A 19717-nucleotide genomic window follows, 5' to 3' on the forward strand; every position below is an offset into this window, starting at 1 on the left:
GTGGATCTTCGGGTTCTTTAAGAGTCTTCGGGATTTTGGGTCTTTGGTGTATTTCGGTTTTTCTGGGTCTTCAGAGTCTTTAAGGGTCTTTTGGAGTCTTTTAGGTCTTTGTGGTTTTTTGGGTCTTTGGGGCATTTGGGTCTTCAGGATCTTTGAGGTTATTCGTGTTCTTTTGGGTCTTCAGGGTCTTTTGGGTTCTCTGGCTCTTTTGGGTCTTTAAGGGTGTATTGGGTCATTAGGGTCTTTTGGGTCCTCTGGGTCTATTGGGCCTTCGGGGTCTTTAAGTGTTTTAGGGTTCTAAAGGATCGTTGGGGTTTTAGGGGTCTTAAATGGTCTTCATGGGTCTTCGTGGTCTTAATGGGTCTCGGGGTTGTAAAGGGTCTAAATGAGTTGTACTCTTCTTAGGAGTTGTTGTGTTTTTAACTAAAGTGCAAGCACAAGGAGACAAAGAGAAACTATCTGAATGTCCCCCTCTGTCCACATTGTCAGATTTCACAGTCTCTTGTACATAGTTAGGTAGACTGTTCGACATTCTCTTTGGATCACAGATAAGGAGCTTCATTCTCAAAATGTACTGTGAACAAGATACTCACATGGCCTGAGAAACCGAGCTCCAGAGAAGGTTTTTTTCACACCACCTTCTCGTTGGATTTCTTTGTGGATCGGTTCAGCCGTTTTTGCGGTCCGTGGGAACAGACAGACAGACATTTGGTGAATTATCGTAAGATTCATCAAAATCTAAACTATTTTTAGAATTTCAATAAAAGCCACATCACTGTTCATATCGGTAAATATTATTCCATTGTGTTTGGAAAAACTGGAAAATTGGAAAAACATTGGAAAAACAATATAGCCAATTTTTCTCCAGGGGGTCCCAGGATTACCCACCCAAAATTTCGTTGCGATCAGTTCAGCCGTTTTTGCGGTACCTGGGAACAGACAGACAGACAGACATTTGGTGAATTCTCGTAAGATTCATCAAAATCTAAACAATATTTTTAGAATTTCAATAAAAGCCACATCACTGTTCATATCGGTAAATATTATTCCATCGTGTTTGGAAAAACTGGAAAATTGGGAAAAATTGGAAAAACAATATAGCCAATTTTTCTCCAGGGGGGCCCAGGATTACCCACCCAAAATTTCGTTGCGATCGGTTCAGCCGTTTTTGCGGTACCTGGGAACAGACAGACAGACAGACATTTGGTGATTTATAGTAAGATTCATCAAAATCTAAACAGTACTTTTAGAATTTCAATAAAAGCCACATCACTGTTCATATTGGTAAATATTATTCCATTGTGTTTGGAAAAACTGGAAAATTGGAAAAAATTTGGAAAAACAATATAGCCAATTTTTCTCCAGGGGGGCCCAGGATTACCCACCCAAAATTTCGTTGCGATCGGTTCAGCCGTTTTTGCGGTACCTGGGAACAGACAGACAGACAGACATTTGGTGATTTATAGTGAGATTCATCAAAATCTAAACAGTACTTTTAGAATTTCAATAAAAGCCACATCACTGTTCATATTGGTAAATATTATTCCATTGTGTTTGGAAAAACTGGAAAATTGGGAAAAAATTGGAAAAACAATATAGCCAATTTTTCTCCAGGGGGGCCCAGGATTACCCACCCAAAATTTCGTTGCGATCGGTTCAGCCGTTTTCGCGGTACCTGGAAACAGACAGACAGACAGACAGACAGACAGACATTTGGTGAATTATAGTAAGATGACCAGCCATGGAAATTTATAACACAAAAGAGAGTGGAGAAAGAAACGAGCCTTTCAACTTTTTCATCTTTCATCGTCACTGCAAATTGTTGTGAAAATGTAACAATTTTGAATGTCTCCTAACTGCAATGCAAATGTCCCAATCAAGCTGTATCAATAATTGTGCGAACAAGAAAGGTCATTTTGATATACCTGTACCAGCAAAATAAATAAATAAACATGTACATGAGGTGTTAATTAGTTGTTTGTAGAAATTCATCAGTTGAATGACCTTGGCACGAATAGTTTTCATTTCCTCGCATTACCCGAGCATGCAGGTGTAGCATGGCCACAATGTGATTACAAAGCTGTTTTCCCATCAATATTTAAACATAAATAATGCAGTTCTCCCAAATGTCTGCTTCAGAGATTGAAAATGCATGAGAAAGGATGCTCGCTGTGCTTCTGGACACAAGGAAAAAAAGATCCGTTTGAGATGCAAGCGGAACAGCTGCTGACCTACATTAGCATATTGAATGGTAATCAACGTCATTTATCCTTTTAATATTTATCCATGTCATTTAACATGTCACTCACCACCCCCCTACCCGTACCCCATTCAAACCTTTCCAATTCAAGCGTTTTCCTGATTCAAACGTTTAGCCTATTCAAACCTTTAGCCTATTCAAACGTTTAGCCTATTCAAACTTTAAGCCTATTCAAACATTTAGCCTATTCAAACATTTAGCCTATTCAAACATTTAGCCTATTCAAACATTTAGGCTATTCAAACATTTAGCCTATTCAAACGTTGACCTGATTCAAACGTTTAGCCTATTCAAACCTTTAGCCTATTCAAACCTTTATCCGATTCAAACGTTTAGCCTATTCAAACATTTAGCCTATTGAAACATTTCGCCTATTCAAACGTTTAGCCTATTCAAACCTTTAGCCTATTCAAACATTTAGCCTATTCAAACATTTAGCCTATTCAAACATTTAGCCTATTCAAACATTTAGCCTATTCAAACATTTAGCCTATTCAAACATTTAGCCTATTCAAACGTTGACCTGATTCAAACGTTTAGCCTATTCAAACCTTTAGCCTATTCAAACCTTTATCCGATTCAAACGTTTAGCCTATTCAAACGTTTAGCCTATTCAAACGTTTAGCCTATTCAAACTTTAAGCCTATTCAAATGTTTAGCCTATTCAAACATTTAGCCTATTCAAACATTTAGCCTATTCAAACGTTGACCTGATTCAAACCTTTAGCCTATTTAAACGTGTAGCCTATTCAAACGTTTAGCCTATTCAAACGTTTAGCCTATTCAAACATTGAGCCTATTGAAACCATTACCTGATTCAAACCTTTAGCCTATTCAAACCTTTAGCCTATTCAAACGTTTAGCCTATTCAAACATTTAGCATATTCAAACATTTAGCCGATTCAAACCTTTAGCCTATTCAAACCTTTAGCCTATTCAAACCATTACCTGATTCAAACATTTAGCCTATTCAAACCTTTAGCCTATTCAAATATTTGGCCTATTCAAACCTTTAGCCTATTCAAACCTTTCACCTATTCTGACCTTTAGCCTATTCAAACCTTTAGCCTATTCAAGCATTTAGCCTATTCAAACGTTTAGCCTATTCAAACGTTTAGCCTATTCAAACGTTTAGCCTATTCAAACGTTTAGCCTATTCAAACCTTTAGCCTATTCAAACCTTTAGCCTATTCAAACCTTTAGCTTATTCAAACGTTTTGCCTATTCAAACATTTAGCCTATTCAAACGTTTAGCCTATTCAAACGTTTAGCCTATTCAAAGCTTTACCCGATTCAAACCTTTACCCAATTCAAACGTTTACAGGATTCGAAACATTAACCGATTCAAACGTTTACCGGATTTGAACCATTAACCGATTCAAACGTTTACCGGATTCGAACCTTTACCCGATTCAACCTTTTTACCGGATACGAACCATTAACCGATTCAAATGTTTACCGGATTCGAACCATTAACCGATTCAAATGTCTACAGGATTCAAACCATTAACCGATTCAAATGTTTACAGGATTCGAACATTAACCGATTCAAACGTTTACCGGATTCGAACCATTAACCGATTCAAACGTTTACCAGATTCGAAACATTAACCGATTTAATCGTTTTCCGGATTCGAACCTTTAGCCGATTCAAACGTTTACCTTTACCGGATTCGAACCTTTAGCCGATTCAAACGTTTTCCGGATTCGAACCATTAACCGATTCAAACGTTTACCGGATTCGAACCTTTAGCCGATTCAAACGTTTACCGGATTTGAACCTTTAGCCGATTCAAACGTTTACCGGATTCGGACCATTAACCGATTCAAACGTTTACCGGATTCGAACCTTTGGTTTAGCCGATTCAAACGTTTACCGGATTCGAACCATTAACCCATTCAAACGTTTACCGGATTTGAACCTTTAGCCGATTCAAACGTTTACCTTTACCGGATTCAAACCTTTAGCCGATTCAAACGTTTTCCGGATTCGAACCATTAACCGATTCAAACGTTTACCGGATTCGAACGTTTAGCCGATTCAAACGTTTACCGGATTTGAACCTTTAGCCGATTCAAACGTTTACCGGATTCGAACATTTAGCCGATTCAAACGTTTACCGGATTCGGACCATTAACCGATTCAAACGTTTACCGGATTTGAACCTTTGGTTTAGCCGATTCAAATGTTTACCGGATTCGAACCATTAACCGATTCAAACGTTTACCGGAATCGAACCTTTAGCCGATTCAAACGTTTACCTTTACCGGATTCGAACCTTTAGCCGATTCAAACGTTTACCGGATTCGAACCATTAACCGATTCAAACGTTTTCCGGATTCGATTTTATTTTACCGGATTCAAACGTTTTCCGGATTCGATTTTATTTTACCGGATTCAAACGTTTGCCAAATTCGAACCATTAACCGATTCAAACGTTTACCGGATTCGAACCTTTAGCCGATTCAAACGTTTACCGGATTCGAACCATTAACCGATTCAAACGTTTACCGGATTCGAACCATTGAATGAATGAATGAATGATCGTTTTAAGGCCATTTTCCCCGCCAGAGCAGGGGTTAGCCTTGCGGGCCCCATGACAATCATGGTTCCCTGTTTTGAGGCAATGTTTTTATGGCTGGATGCCCTTCCTGACGCCAGAGGGGGGGATCGAACCATTAACCGATTCAAACGTTTACCGGATTCGAACCATTAACCGATTCAAACGTTTTCCGGATTCAATTTTATTTTACCGGATTGTTACTGGATTCGATTTTATTTTACCTGATTCAAACCATTACTGCATTCGAACAATTAACCAATTCAGGCCTTTACAGAATTCGAACCATTATCAGATTACCATAGTCCATAATTTACCCTATTTGCGTATTCGCATCTGCCTTTTGTACAAAGAAATCCCCAACACCCCCCATTTTTGTAATGGTACAACCCTAACTTTGAATCGGGTGAAGGGTGCTAACTTCACGGACATGAATCTATTTGTCCTTGTCAGACACGCAATCAGTCCAACAAGTTTCGTCCGAATCCGTCCACAACTTTTTGAGATATCCTGCTATGTATAGTTTTTGGCCCTATTTCCCAATGGTGAAGAATCATTTAAAAATTCTAGTAGCTGGATCCGAATCCGGATCTTCACCAAAATCTAATAATTTCGTCCTTGTCGCAATCGCTACATCTGCCAAATTTCATCCGAATCCGTCCACAACTTTTTGAGATATCTTGTTCACAGACAAACAAACAGATGAAAAATCGGTCAGAGACCGAGGATTTGCCGGAATATACTTTTTTTTATCGGCCATTATGGACAAATATGGCGGCCGAACTACGTGACCGATGACGTCATCATTATTTGTTTACTATCATCTATTTTGTCATCATTATCTAAACTAATTTATTCCTAGATTATGCTCAAGAAATTTCATTTTCATCGGATGAAGTTTTGTACTTGTCGAATTATGACGTCATAATGGACGCACCTATGACATCATCATTAACATATCTTATTCCCCATGGAGAGTTCTTTACAATGAGCCATGTCTCAATTTTTTCTATTCAGCACTTTCGGAGATATAGTGGTGCAAAAATTTTTCTGGGTTTTCTAGGGCGGCGGCCGAACCACGTGACCGATGACGTCATCAATTGGGCACAGTCTATTCCAGGGCAAGACAAATATGTGTGCAAAGTTTGGTGATTCTTCGTGCAACGGTGTAGACGTAGTGCTGCGCACAGACAGACAGACAGACAGACAAACAGACAGATGAAAAATCGGTCAGAGACCGAGGACTTGCCGGAATGTACTTTTTTATCGGCCATTTTGGACAAATATGGCGGCCGAACCACGTGACCGATGACGTCATCATTATTTGTTTTCTAAACGAATTATTTATTCCTTGATGATGCTCAAGAAATTTCATCTTGATCGGATAAAGTTTTGTACTTGTCGAATTATGACGTCATAATGGAGGCACCTATGACATCATCATTAACATATTTTATTCCCCATGGAGAGTTCTTTACAATGAGCCATGTCTCAATTTTTTCTATTCAGCACTTTCGGAGATATAGAGGTGCAAAGTTTTTCGGGTTTTCCAAGATGGCGGCCGAACCACGTGACCGATGACGTCATCATTTTTTTTTTTTCTTTGCCAGTTTATGCCGACGTGACGCTCAAGAAATTGCATCTTGATCGGATGAAGTTTTGTACTTGTCGAATTATGACGTCATAATGGAGACACCAATGACATCATCATTAACATATTCTATTCCCCATGGAGAGTTCTTTACAATGAGCCATGTCTCAATTTTTTCTATTCAGCACTTTTGGAGATATAGAGGTGCTACGTTTTTCGGTTTTTACAAGATGGCGGCCCAACCACGTGACCGATGACGTCATCATTAACATATTTTATTCCCCATGGAGAGTTCTTTACAATGAGCCATGTCTCAATTTTTTCTATTCAGCACTTTCGGAGATATAGAGGTGCTAATTTTTTCGTTTTTTCCAAGATGGCGGCCGAACCACGTGACCGATGACGTCATCAATTGGGCACAGTATTCCAGGGCAAGACAAATATGTTTGTAAAGTTTGGTGGTTCTACGTGCAACGGTGTAGACGTAGTACTGTGAACAAACAGACAGAGACAGACAGATAGGCAGGCAGACAGACAAACAGACAAACCAACCGATCAACATACTTGCCGGAAACTTTTCCGGCAAGTAACAAACCAACCGATCAACATTTTTGCTGGAATCTTTTCCGGCAAGTAACAAACAGACAGACAGGGGTGAAAACATAACCTACATCCACCTTTGGTGGTGGAGGTAAGAAGCGAAATATAACACCTGAAGTGGCATTGTTAGGAACACATCCCCCACTTATTCCATTAATTCTTATGAGAAAAACGGATTTGATTTTCGTCGTGTCGATATTCTTCACACTTTTCCGTAACGCATTCCCAATGTGAACCGGTGTCTTATAGTAATATGTCAATTACCATAAATATGGCCTTTTTATGAACAACCCCCCCCAAAAAAAATCAAACCAAATTTTTTAATACAGTGCCTTTCATGGTAAAACCATCACAGGATGGTGAACAGAATTGATTGGGAAACTGCAACAAGTAAAATGTCAATGTTGTATCAATAATATTTGACCACAGTGTCATTTTCCCAAAGCCAATGGACTGAATGAATAGCTACATATGATAATTCACCCAAATCCCTTTATGGTAATCAGACTTGGTAAATTGCCATTTGTCTCTACATTGACTTGACAAACTGCCCAGATATTCATAATTAATGTTATTTTAAAACTAATTTCTGCTTGTCACCCATCGTTGTGTCATTTGGATCAATGTTCTCATCCCTGGAACATTTATTTTATTTTATGTTCTAAGTGCGTTGAGCTTGTTATGGCTTATATGATCGAGTTGGAGAGGGCTTGGGTTGTGGGAGCGGTATACTGTATATACTTTTCAGCCGATTCTTTTTCTCCTGAAGCCGACTCATCTCCTGAAGGCAAAGTACATTCAGGAGATGAGTAAATAGCATTTTTGTTTTGTGCATTATTACCCTCGCCAGAGGAGAGGGTATTGCACTTGAGTCTGTCTGTCTGTTTGTTTGTCTGTTTGTTTGTCTGTCTGTTTGTCCGCACAGAATAAATATGATTTTCTCTGCAACCGTTGGTCCGATCGACAGGAAATTTTCACCATAGGTGCAACCCCACCTGTATAATTTTTTAAATGATAATTATGACGTCATCGGCCACTTGGTTCGGCTGCCATCTTGGAAAAATCGAAAAACGTTGCACCTCTATATCTCCGAAAGGGCTGAATAGAAAAATTGAGACATGGCTCATTGTAAAGAACTCTCCATGGGGAATAAAATATGTTAATGATGGTGTCAGAGGTACCTCCAGTATGACGTCATAATTCAAGAAGTATAAAACTACATCCGATCAAGATAAAATTTCTTGAGCATAATCTAGGAATATATTGGTTTAGGGAAAAAAAATGATGACGTCATCGGTCACGTGGTTCGGCCGCCATATTTGTTTTTACACAAAAGCCTTAAAAAACCACTGAAAATACATCCTGGCGAGGGTTTGCAATCTCTGATTGCTCTTTGTCTTGTCCGGCTTTGTAGCATCTCTTTTTATCAAACATCACTGGTTTGATGTCTTTTATTTTTTATTTTTTATTTTTTGTGTACAAGATCGAGGCTCGTGTAAGAGCTAACATCAATGACAAAAAAAAGCCGACACACAAAACATACAATAAAGGGAGCGGGAGACAAGATGGGGAGAGAGAGGGAAGCACACAAGTACAACAGCAGAGAACAGGGACATCGGGAGATCTGTGGGAGGGAGAGGGCTTGGGCAGAAGAGGTATGGGAAGGTTGAGGTATAAAACACATGGACACTGCTTGGACTTCAAGGAAAGAAGTCGGTATTTCAAAAAAGTGGATCTGGGGTGAAATTAACAGGGGTAGAAAAGATCAAGGTTTTGGATGGGGGAAGATAAGAGATGGTGGTGAACATCTGTTTTAAAGACCTGGAGGGAGGAGTGGGATTGAAGAGAGTGAGGGAGTTTGTTCCAGAGGTGGGAGTAAAGAGGAATAAAAGAGTGAAGGTGAATATAGAGTCTTGATTTTGGCAGTTTAACCATAAGAGGGTTGCAGGCAGACCTGTAGGAATATTTGGGGGACAGAGCACAGACAGAGCTGTGGGAGCTAGGCCGGATAGGAGTCGGTAGAAGACAGAACGACCACCAACCTGCCTGAGGTGAGTGAGTGAAAGGCCCTCGGAGTTAGCTTCATCGCGGGAGATTCCAATGATTCTGGAATCCTGCTAATGTATGTAGGCAATTGGATGTGCTTGTGATTCACATGCTTTACTGAACGATGATACCCCATTTGCCAGATCTCACCTGCTGGATACAACAGTGCCTGACACCTTTGCTATAAATTCTGCTTTCTCGCCCACAAGCCCTCTTTCGGCCCTGCCAGTAACCTAGGATTCGACGAGAGATGGAATTGTTGTCCGCATTTGTTCTCTAGCTAAATTTATTTCCAAAATGTTACCCGACAGTTTCAGTTTATAGTGTATCGCAGCGTGTGGAAACTGCATTGACTTGCTTTTGTGGCATGACCTGCAAAACAATCAGCCAATTCAGTTGAGATTTTAAATAATTGATGGCTAGATGTCGCTTCCTGGTGTTTTCTTACCCCATACATTTGTATCTCACAAAGCACCGATGTGATGCAGTTTGAAATGATCTTTCCTTCTCCGTTGCAGTTCATCAGCAGGTGATGTATTGGTCCAACACATTCAAATTGTGCACAAATTATTATTGCCAGGCATTGAACATTTGAGATGACTGTTAAAATGTGCAAATTTGCAATGAACGAGCAGCCAGAATCTTGAATATTTGCCATTAGGAGTATGCATTTGGTAGTTTTTTTTTTTTAACTCTTAGATGCAGGCGTCAAAAATCCTACATAAACGCAGCCATTGGGCCTCGGAGGCCCAACGGATGTATTCGTGTAGTTTATTTTATTTTATTTTTTTTATAGATTTTTTTCTTTCATATCCTTTTTCAATCCAAGTCGATGCTCATGGATGTGTATTTGCTCAGAAAATGTGAATCATTGATCCTATTAGTTGGAAGAATCCCATACAAGTGATGAATCCTTTTTTTTTTTTGCAAAAAAAAAAATTTTGTTCTTGGTTTTTCAACTTTTTTTTCTCTAAAACGTTGAGGCTCATGGAGGAGCATTTGCTCAAAAAATACGATTCACTAATCCTATTATTTAGAATGTATATGTCCACAACTGTCAAAAATCCTACACCTTTGCAGCCATTGGGCTGTAGGCCCCACAAATGTATTCGTGTAAAGTTTTTAAATTTTCATATTTTTGTCACTGAATTATTTGTAACCAAGTTATAGGAGCATATAATGAGGCTCGTATCAAGAAAATAATGATATAACATAGTAGTACAACAACATTTATGCGGGGCCTCGAAGGCCCCAGGCCTGCATTCGTGTCGGATTTTCGGGTTATAAGTGAAGAATGAAGATTTTCCCACGAGCCTGAATGAAATTTTTATTTATCTATGTCACTGAATTTTGTGTAACAACATGAAAGTCGGTGAAAATGAGGCTCATTCCAAAAAAAAATTGTACAGCATAGTTTTTGCAAAAAAAACCTTGTGGGCCTCCGAGGCCCAATCACTGCATCCAAGGGTTAATAAGGTTTTACAACAGATAAACTCAATGAGGAGCTTTGAGTACATTGCTTTGAAATTGTGTCCTCATTGACAGGATTGGCAGGAAGTAGGTTGTTTGAGTGACGACAGTATGGAAGATGAGTCAGTGTCACGGTTTCCTTTTTACACTGCGGAAAAGAAAAAAGGGTTTTGCAAGGTGAAAATGGCTTCTATGAGTGAAAACATCAGTCTCTTCAAAATGGCAAGTCTTAGCAACACACAGCAGCCATTTTTTAAGCAAGATTTTTTTTCTGAGATGGCATTCCCACATTTGACTTGTCTCATCTGGACTGCATCCTTGAAGGAATAGAATGCGACTATATATCGGTGCTTCATCGCTAGGCCATTTTATTACAATTTGCCATCCTTTTGGAGGGATGTTAAGACAGTGGCCCCCCAGCTAACACAACACCGTTGGGCAAACGTTGGCCTAACGGTGTTGTGTTAACTGGGCCTGTTTGCTAGCATTTTGCCTTTGACTGTTAAAATCACTTGATTCATTCTGAAAAGACTTTGCTGTTCGCTTGTCCAAATTACAAATTTGTGTGTCAGTACCCTGGTCATGCGACATCAATGGTGTGCAGCCCCATGACCCTTTTAATATTACAATCGGCGATACTCTTCCAACATTTGGATGTATGAATTATTTGAATTGGGTTGAAGTACACCCGTTTTACAACATTATCGTTTGATTTCCGTTTTTACAAGTCTTTACAATTGACTGAATAATCAGTCTGAGGTAATCTTTTCCAAGCCACTGTTCCTTTTTTTTGTGTGCAGGTTTCTTCAGGAAATAATGGATCAACACAGGGTCGGTCAGAGAACTAATGAGAAAAAGAATATACGCATTCGTCGGGGCACCAAGCATCAGCCTTGACCTTTGGGACATCAAACTTCCAGAGGACAGTGTTCAGAAGGAAGAGCACCATGCTCCTCTTTGGCATGTTCACCCATGGGGAGCAAGCAGTCATTCTGACCCCGCATGTCTGCCAACGGGGAAGCAGATACCCCTAAGTACATGTGAAAACAGTGTTGTTAGGAACAAGCACGAAGCTTTGAATGGAGAGAATACTGATGGCCTACAAAGAGACAATCTGACTAGTGAATATGCCGCAGATGTCCTGCGAATGTCAACAAAAGCTGTGTCGGGCTACCTGGTGCAAAACTGCCCCCAAGTGGCTGAATTTACGGATAGCCTTTGGACTGCAAGGAGCAACGTTAACCACGAACCTTTATCGCCAGAGTTGTTTGATCTTGATGTTTCCTCAGAGGAGCAGTTTGAAAACCCTTTTCCAATGGAGGAAGGTAAATATTGCCAAATACACGAAGCAAAACAAGGGAAATTTGTTTGCAGCGAAATCTTTGATGATGCCAAGGAATCGCAAACTCTTTTTCCATCTTTTTTATCTGAAGACTGTGATGGACTTCAGGATTCCTCAAGGAGTACCACTTTGAAACGGGTATCTTCTGATGAACATAAGCAAGAAAGAAACTTTAAGGTCTTGAAGAAACCTCCAAAGCATGTTGAGTGCAAATACCAAGAAAGTTCCTTGTGTCATCTCCACAGTAGTTTGCCGCATGAAACTGGAGGAATGATGTTTGAATGTGTTGGCTCAGGCTTGCTTTGTTCTCAAGTCTCTCAACCACCAGCCACTGTGGATGGCAGAAGATTGCACCAAGGCAGAGATTCGAAACGCGAAGTTGTGCAATCTGTCGCCATGAAAGAAAAGTCATTTGGAACAGCTTTTCCACTTTCGATCAATTGTGAGAGCTCTTTGAGGGATTATCATGCAGTTGCCTCCACGGAGCAAAGCGATTTAAAAAGAAGTGTGACATCCACACACTTTCACAGGAAGTCGGAAGAACAAACAGAAACAGCCAGACCTCAAAAAAGCTCTTGCCAATCCCATGTCCAAAATAAGGATTCACAAAACACAGTCATTGCCCAAAGGACACTGAAAGGTGCTTGCCAACAATGGTCTGCAGATAAAGTTGGGGGGTCATGGCAGTCATCAAGCAAAGGTATGAAGAATACAGATTCTGGACACGTTAAGACCGATACAATCCGGGTTTGCCTTTCTGATCGTTTTGGGCCAGGGAAACATCTCTTGGCCGTGGTCTTAAACTCACGAGGTGTACGCGACGTGCAAGCCAGGAAAGGATTTTGTGCAGGCCGCTCGTTCTCTGTTTCCTCACTTCTGTTGATGGATTGGCTTGGTGACACAGCCACAGTGGAGCTTTGGAGAACTGCTGCCTTTTGGGCTCTGATGCTGCTACCAGGAGATGTGGTTGTCATCACAGGTGTGTGCATGTTTCAAGTTGATTGTAGCATTTTAAATAGACTGCACAGAAATATGTCATTGTCGGGTTTTAGGAATATATTCCAGGTATAAAAACTTTACCTTACCACGGCCATTCAAGGCTAACTCAAACAGAAGAGGGCATTTTGTTACCAATCCCTCACATACTTTGCTAAACAAAATTCACCTGTACTGGGGCTTTCAGGCATGCTGAGTTCCAAAATGCTATTCATTCTTTTTATTATTATTTCCCTTCGACCTGTGGGTCAACCTAAAGTGAAAAAGTGACCTTGACCAGAAAAATCACGCTGGGCTCAAATTATATGCTACAATCATGTGTGGCACCTCGTTCGACTCACATTGAATATGGCTTTCAAGGAAAAAAATATCAGGAGCCCCTATCTCACTTTTGGCAAGTTTCCAGACAAGTGGTAAGTGATGAGCTTTATTTCACCTTCAGCCAAACCCTTTACCTTGTACAGGATAATAATTTTAAAAAATAACTACCTTTAGAGGCCATTTTTCCCCGCAACCGGGGGTTGGCCTTTTTCGGGAACCGTGGTTGTTGTTGTTTTTTGGTCCCCTTTTTGAAGCAATGTTTTACGGCCGGATGCCCTTCCTGACGCCAACCCTTTTTTCCGCCTTTAACGACAAGCAGGGAATTACCAGTGAACTGGTACTCAATTTGCTGACCTCGGAAGGATGACAGGCTGAGTCAACCCCCCTGGCGTTAATTCAGCGATCGACCGGGATTCGAACCCAGGATCCTAGGATCCTAAGCCGGCACCCTAGCCTCTAGCCCAACACCAGGGCTTGTACAGGATGCAGGTCCTAAAATGTTAGTATTGCTGTAAGAACCTGAGGACCAAACTTGTGGTTTCAAGTCTCCCCACTTGTCCTGGTCATTGACCTGCTCTAAAATTTGAAGTTTTTGCTATTTTTTTTTACCATGTTTTGGCCAAAATAACTCATCTGGAGGGAGGGGTGGAGGGAAGGGCTCCAAAATCACCCAAAGATGATGAGAGCTGCAACAATCAAGCAAAATATTTTGGTATCCTTGGATTTTTGGAGGATTTTTGAAGTTACATTTGTCATGCATCCAAGCATTGCTTATTTCCACTTTGGACAGGTTAAAGTACCACATAGTCCTAACTAAACTAGCATTTTTCTTCAATTTTACATTGACTGGGGTTATATCTAGAATAAAAGGTGTGTGTGTGTGTGTGTGTGTGTGTGTGTGTGTGTGTGTGTGTGTGTGTGTGTGTGTGTGTGTGTGTTTCCTGTGGTGCTTGCTTTGAGCTGAGGGGTGATGAACTTGCATGTGGAACTTAGATTTATTTGTTACTTGCAAAGGTACCCGGCATTGCCTGGGAACTCTGGGTCCCTCCTCCTACTCCTACCCTTCCATCCACCCCCACTCTCTCTCCCCTTTCTTCTCTCCTCTCTCTCTCATCCCCACCTTCTCCCTCCCTCCACTCTTCCCCTTCCCTTCCTCCCCCACCCCCCAAATTTCAAAGGGGGTTCTTTAATATAGTATCTCATAATTTAATATAGTTTAACGTCTCCCGACGTGGAGATCGGTTTCTGAGATTTGGGACATGGAATGTAGGGGCAATGACAGGGAGATCAGGAGAAGTGGTGGAAGTATTGGTCAGAAGAAGAGTGGACATATGTTGTGTGCAGGAGACGAGATGGAAGGGAAGTGGTGTGAGAATGGTGAAGGGTAGGCAGGGACAGAAATACAAGTTTGTGTGGCAAGGGTGCCCGGAGGGCATGAATGGTGTTGGTGTCCTGTTTTCTGAGGAGTTTGTGGACAGTGTGGTGAGTGTGACGAGAGTGAGTGAAAGGTTGATGATGGTGAAAATGATGATTGGAAAGCTCTTGGTGAACATCATCTCGGGATATGTTCCGCAGGTTGGTCGGAGCGATGAAGAGAAGGACAAGTTCTGGTGTGCTATATAGAAGCTGATGGAAAACGTGAAAGATGAGGACTTTGTTGTGGTAGGAGGAGACCTAAATGGACATGTGGGAAGGAGTATGGACGGTTTTGAGGGAGTTCATGGGGGTTACGGATATGGTGTGAGAAATGGAGAAGGTGAAAGGATTTTGGAGTTTGCTGATGGAGCTGATTTGTTGATTTGTAATACTCAGTTCCAGAAAGAGGATAATAAGCTTATTACATACACGTCAGGTGGGTCGACGACAACCGTTGACTACCTGCTGGTGCGTAGGCGAGATAGAGGGCACCTCCGGGACACAAAGGTGATCCCGGGGGAGGAGGCTGTTTCACAGCACCACTTGGTTGTCTGCGACATAAGGGTGAAAGGTGCGAGGAGAGCTCGGCGGGTGAAGTACCATCTGATATCTGATATCATCATCTGAAGTATCATCTGATAGGTCACAACTTCTCCAGGGAACATTTCTTGTCAAACGACACCTTCACCCAGTCACCAACTCTCATCATTTCGTCTCATCATTTTTCATCATTTTGTCTCATCTCAAGCATGTTGAAGGCAGCAGGAAGTTGGGGTGTGAAGAGAATGACAGAGATCTGTAATCTGGTGGTGAAAGAAGGCCGCATTCCAGTGGATTGGGAACTGAGTACCCTCGTCCCTCTATACAAGGGGAAAGGTGACCCTCTGGAGTGTGGCTCGCACCGAGCGATAAAGTTATTGGAGCATGGAATGAAGGTATTGGAAAGGGTGTTGGAGAGGAGGATAAGGAAGAAGGTGAAGATCGACGAAATGCAGTTTGGATTTATGCCAGGAAGAGGAACGACAGACGCTCTCTTCATTGTGAGGCTGTTGCAGGAGAAGTACATGGAGAAGAGGAAGAAGTTGTTTCTTGGGTTTGTTGATCTGGAGAAAGCATTCGATAGGGTTCCACGCGAAGTATTGACATGGGCATTGAGGAAGTTAGGAGTGGAGGAATGGTTGATCAGAGTAGTGATGGCAATGTACAAAAGAGTGCTGCTCTAGCTGCAAGGACAAAGGACCTTAACAGTGCTGAGTTTGAGGTGAAGGTGGGAGTGCATCAGGGGTCAGTACTAAGTCCACTACTATTTGTAGCTGTGATGGAGGTGCTGGCTCATAACGTAAAGGAGGGTTTACCGTGGGAGTTGTTGTATGCAGATGATCTGGTGTTGATTGCGGAAAGTATGGATGGACTGAAGGAAAAGATGAACAAGAAAGCTCTTTCACGAGCCTCGATTCAGTATACAAAAAAAAAAAAAAAAAAAAGTGGAAGGAATGTATGGAGAGAAAAGGTCTGAATGTGAATATAGGAAAGACAAAGGTGATGGCAAGTGGTAAAGCATGTGGTGAGGTGGAAAGAACTGGGAAGTGGCCATGTGCTGTGTGCAGGAAGGGTGTCGGAATGAACTCCATTCAATGTACAATGTGCGCTGAGTGGGTTCATCAAAAATGTAGTGGTCTGAGAGGGTCATTAACCAGTGTGGCAGCTACATTCAAATGTAAGGTGTGCACAGAGGGAGCTGCAGATGGAGGAAATGTTGAGTTGGATCTTGGAGACGGCATGAAGCTGCAAGGTGTAAAAACATTTTGCTCCCTCGGAGACATGCTGAATGGAGAAGGTGGATCAGACTCGGCAACGGTTGCTGGAGTGAAATGTGCATGGAAGAAGTTTCGGGAACTGAGTGGCGTGCTGATGAGGAGGGGAGTGTCGTTGAAGCTGAAGGGAAAGGTGTATGCTGCATGTGTGATAAGTGTTATGATTTATGGGAGCGAGACATGGGTCATGAATGTAGAGCAGCAACGAAGGCTGGAAAGGGTGGAAATGCGAATGGTTTTGTGGATGTGTGGAGTATCGTTGAGAGAGAGGAAGACAAATGATGAATTGCGAAAGATGATGGGAATAGAGCCTGTGATTGATGCTGTGAAGAGGAACAGGTTGAGATGGTTTGGTCATGTGTTGAGGAAGGATGAAAGTGACTGGTTGAAAAGAGTGATGGAAATGAATGTAGAAGGAAGTAGAGGATGGGGAAGACCGAGAAAGACTTGGCTAAAGATGGTGGAAGAAGAAATGCGGGCAAGGGGGTTAACAAGGAGAGATGCAGAAAATAGGGCAAAATGGAGAAGATTGTCATGGGGACCGCAAGGCTAACCCCCACTCTAGCAGGGAAAATGGCCTTAAAATGCATGTTGTTGTTGTTGTTGTCTCATCTCAAGCCAAAATCTCATCATTTCGTCCTCATCACATTCCCAACCTCTACACCAAATGTAATCTAAATCGGTCCACAAACTTTTGAGATATCCTGTTCACAGACAGACGACAAACAAACAAACACATCGGTGAAAACAACCTCCATCCACCTTTGGTGGCAGAGGTAAAAGTGTGTCTCAAATTTTGGAAGACTGGTTACTAAGGTTCTTGCAGCAATACCACCATTTTAGGATCTGCATCCTCAACACTACAGGGTAAACGGTTGGGCTGAAGGTTAAATAAGCCTCGTCACTTACCCCTTGTCTGAAAACTTGCCAAAAGTGAGTTCGGGGCTCCTGATATTGTTTTCTTGAAAGCCTTATTCATTGCGAATCGAACGAGGTGTTCGACATGAATGTAGCATATAAGTTGAGCCCAGCGTGATTTTTCTGGTCAAATCCACCTTTCCACTTTAGGTTGACCTTTGCCTAGTCACAGGTCAAAGATAAATTAAAATAGAAAGAATGACTAGCATTTTTGACCTCAGTGGACTTGAAAACCCCCATGTGAATTATTCTAGCAAAATCTGAGAGGGTTTGGCCACGGCTCTGGTTGAGTCGGTTATGGAATGACTGACCAGTATGTGATTGGGTAGATTTGAAAGATGTTAACTGAACATTCATGCTTGTATAAACAGGTGAAACCACTTGATTTATTTATTGACCACGTGTAGAAATAAATGGACAAAGCCCATTTAATATTTTAGTTATTTATTTTACCTGCTACAAAACATTTGCTTCATGGTGAACTATTGAATGACATTGGTAATACATCAATCATGGGACATGGAGTTTTTCCAGTGCTTTATATCTGCATTTAGTTCTGCTATTATCAGTAAAATAGGAGTTGCTCAGTGTTAAGCCCAAAGTTCAAACTTTTACACTACACATGCTAATGATCTGAATCGGGGTGTGTCATGTAATTCTTGGCAGCACCGCTCATGGAAAAAAATCTTGCAGCAAATGGAAGGAAATGGCCTGAAGTGTGACTTTCCAACCATATCACAATGAAACGGGCACAGGAATAACGTAAACTTAGTTTGGTTTCTACAGCCGACTTCTCACATTGCACCGAGTCTCCGACTTTGCTTGTTTGAATTCTCCTGCTATTGTGTCTCACTTGTATATTGTTGGATGGCCTCTTCCTACTACTGATTGCATTAAAACCATATTTGAGCACTGTTGATGTAATGGTTAGTTCTCACAGTTAACAGGTGCTTTGTATTTATCTTGTAAAGTACATATCAAATAACTTTTGTAAGATTTACCTGATGAAGACCAACCGAGATCTTGGACGTTTGAGTGCAAGGGATGACTCATATAATACCTAACTTTTATTTTTTGTTCATGACAATCCCACTTCTCGAAATAATTAAATATAATTAGAAAATGTGTGCACCTTTGAGTTTTATATACAGACACAATCACCACTGCATTGATAAATTGCAACACATTGCAACCATTAAGTAAAAAGCAGCTCGAAATGCAAAACCTGTCTGCGTCTGCTTTGTACTCAAACTAAACGATGAAAACAACAGCTAAAAAAAATGTAAAATTTAATAATTAGTATTCTCCATATTTATATGATGAAGCATGTCTGAAGCATTCCAGGATTGGGGGGGGGGGGGGGGGGCAAAAAACAAACGTGAAAAAAACACTTCTTTTTTTCTCTTTTTTCAAATTCAATAATTCAGTAATTTTCATTCCTCTAGGAATGTGCCGAGTTTCTCTTTTTTGTGGGAAGTGGAGCAAAAAAAAAACCACAAAAAAACATTCCCCCTCCCACCCCCCACAAATATTTTTAGGGGTACTTGCCCCACCACTTCCAGCACCCTTGCTCATAATAAAGGTTTGAAAATTTTATGGCAAAAGCTCAATTGGTAACCTATTGCAAAACCCCGTGCCCCCTCTTTTTTGGGGGACAGTCTAAATATCATTTATGACTTCCCTGAAAAGGAAATCTGCTGTCGGTGACAGACCAGTGAGAGCAGCTATCAATGTAGTAATAAAAGAAGAAGATAAGAAACAATCACATGACCCCAACATGATTGCAGTTACAGCGGATTCATTTTATAGCTCTTCTTACAGCAAGACTCAAACTTCCTTTTTACTTTGGCCAAGGACAAGTCGGGTTTGGTTCTGCCTCGGTTACCTAAAATAAAACAGAACATGTTTCTGAAGTTGTGAATTTCAGTATTAGATTTGATCATTACTGTTTTTCTCCCTTTATATTCATGTATGAAACCCATCCAAAAAGCCATTGATGAAATTTCAGTGAATTTCTCTTTAATATCCACAGAGGCAGATATGTTCTGCCCTCTATTTCCTATATTTCATCATCTATATATTTTACATGATTTGCTGTGCATCAGCTGAATACATATTGTCCAAAAAAGTTTTAAAATATCTAATGCTAAATTTTAAAATAATGTTTAAATGTCTGGCAATTTTACCACTTGCACCTTTAATCGCAGAATGCTGAATGTAACATTTGGATCTGCAACCTCCTCCTCTCGAAAGCTCTTTATAAGCAGTGTCCACATGTTTGAATAAAAGTTTGAATGTGAGTTTGCTTACGTTGCTGCTTTTATATCAATGTTCAAATGAATTACATTTAATGTTGTCTTCGTGGCTTGATCTTGCAGTTAC

General features: G+C 40.9%; 1 protein-coding gene across 2 annotated transcripts in view; it reads left to right on the forward strand.

Moving 5' to 3' along the window:
* The window catches only part of SHLD2 (shieldin complex subunit 2), a 124622-nt gene that overhangs the window by 10458 nt on the left and 94447 nt on the right, over window positions 1–19717 (forward strand). Inside the window, exons 2-5 of one of the 2 annotated variants that reach the window (XM_068124581.2) lie at window positions 2140–2251; window positions 9531–9587; window positions 10604–10750; window positions 11329–12849. In XM_068124581.2, coding sequence (XP_067980682.2) covers window positions 11376–12849 — 1474 coding nt within the window. In that variant the 5' untranslated portion in view covers window positions 2140–2251; window positions 9531–9587; window positions 10604–10750; window positions 11329–11375. The remainder of the gene's footprint in view (window positions 1–2139; window positions 2252–9530; window positions 9588–10603; window positions 10751–11328; window positions 12850–19717) is intronic. The other variant, XM_078783342.1, reaches the window with a different exon arrangement.

The sequence above is a fragment of the Myxine glutinosa genome, chromosome 8 (genome assembly GCF_964187855.1).
Source record: "Myxine glutinosa chromosome 8, kmMyxGlut1.1, whole genome shotgun sequence".
Classification (NCBI taxonomy): Eukaryota; Metazoa; Chordata; class Myxini; order Myxiniformes; family Myxinidae; genus Myxine; species Myxine glutinosa.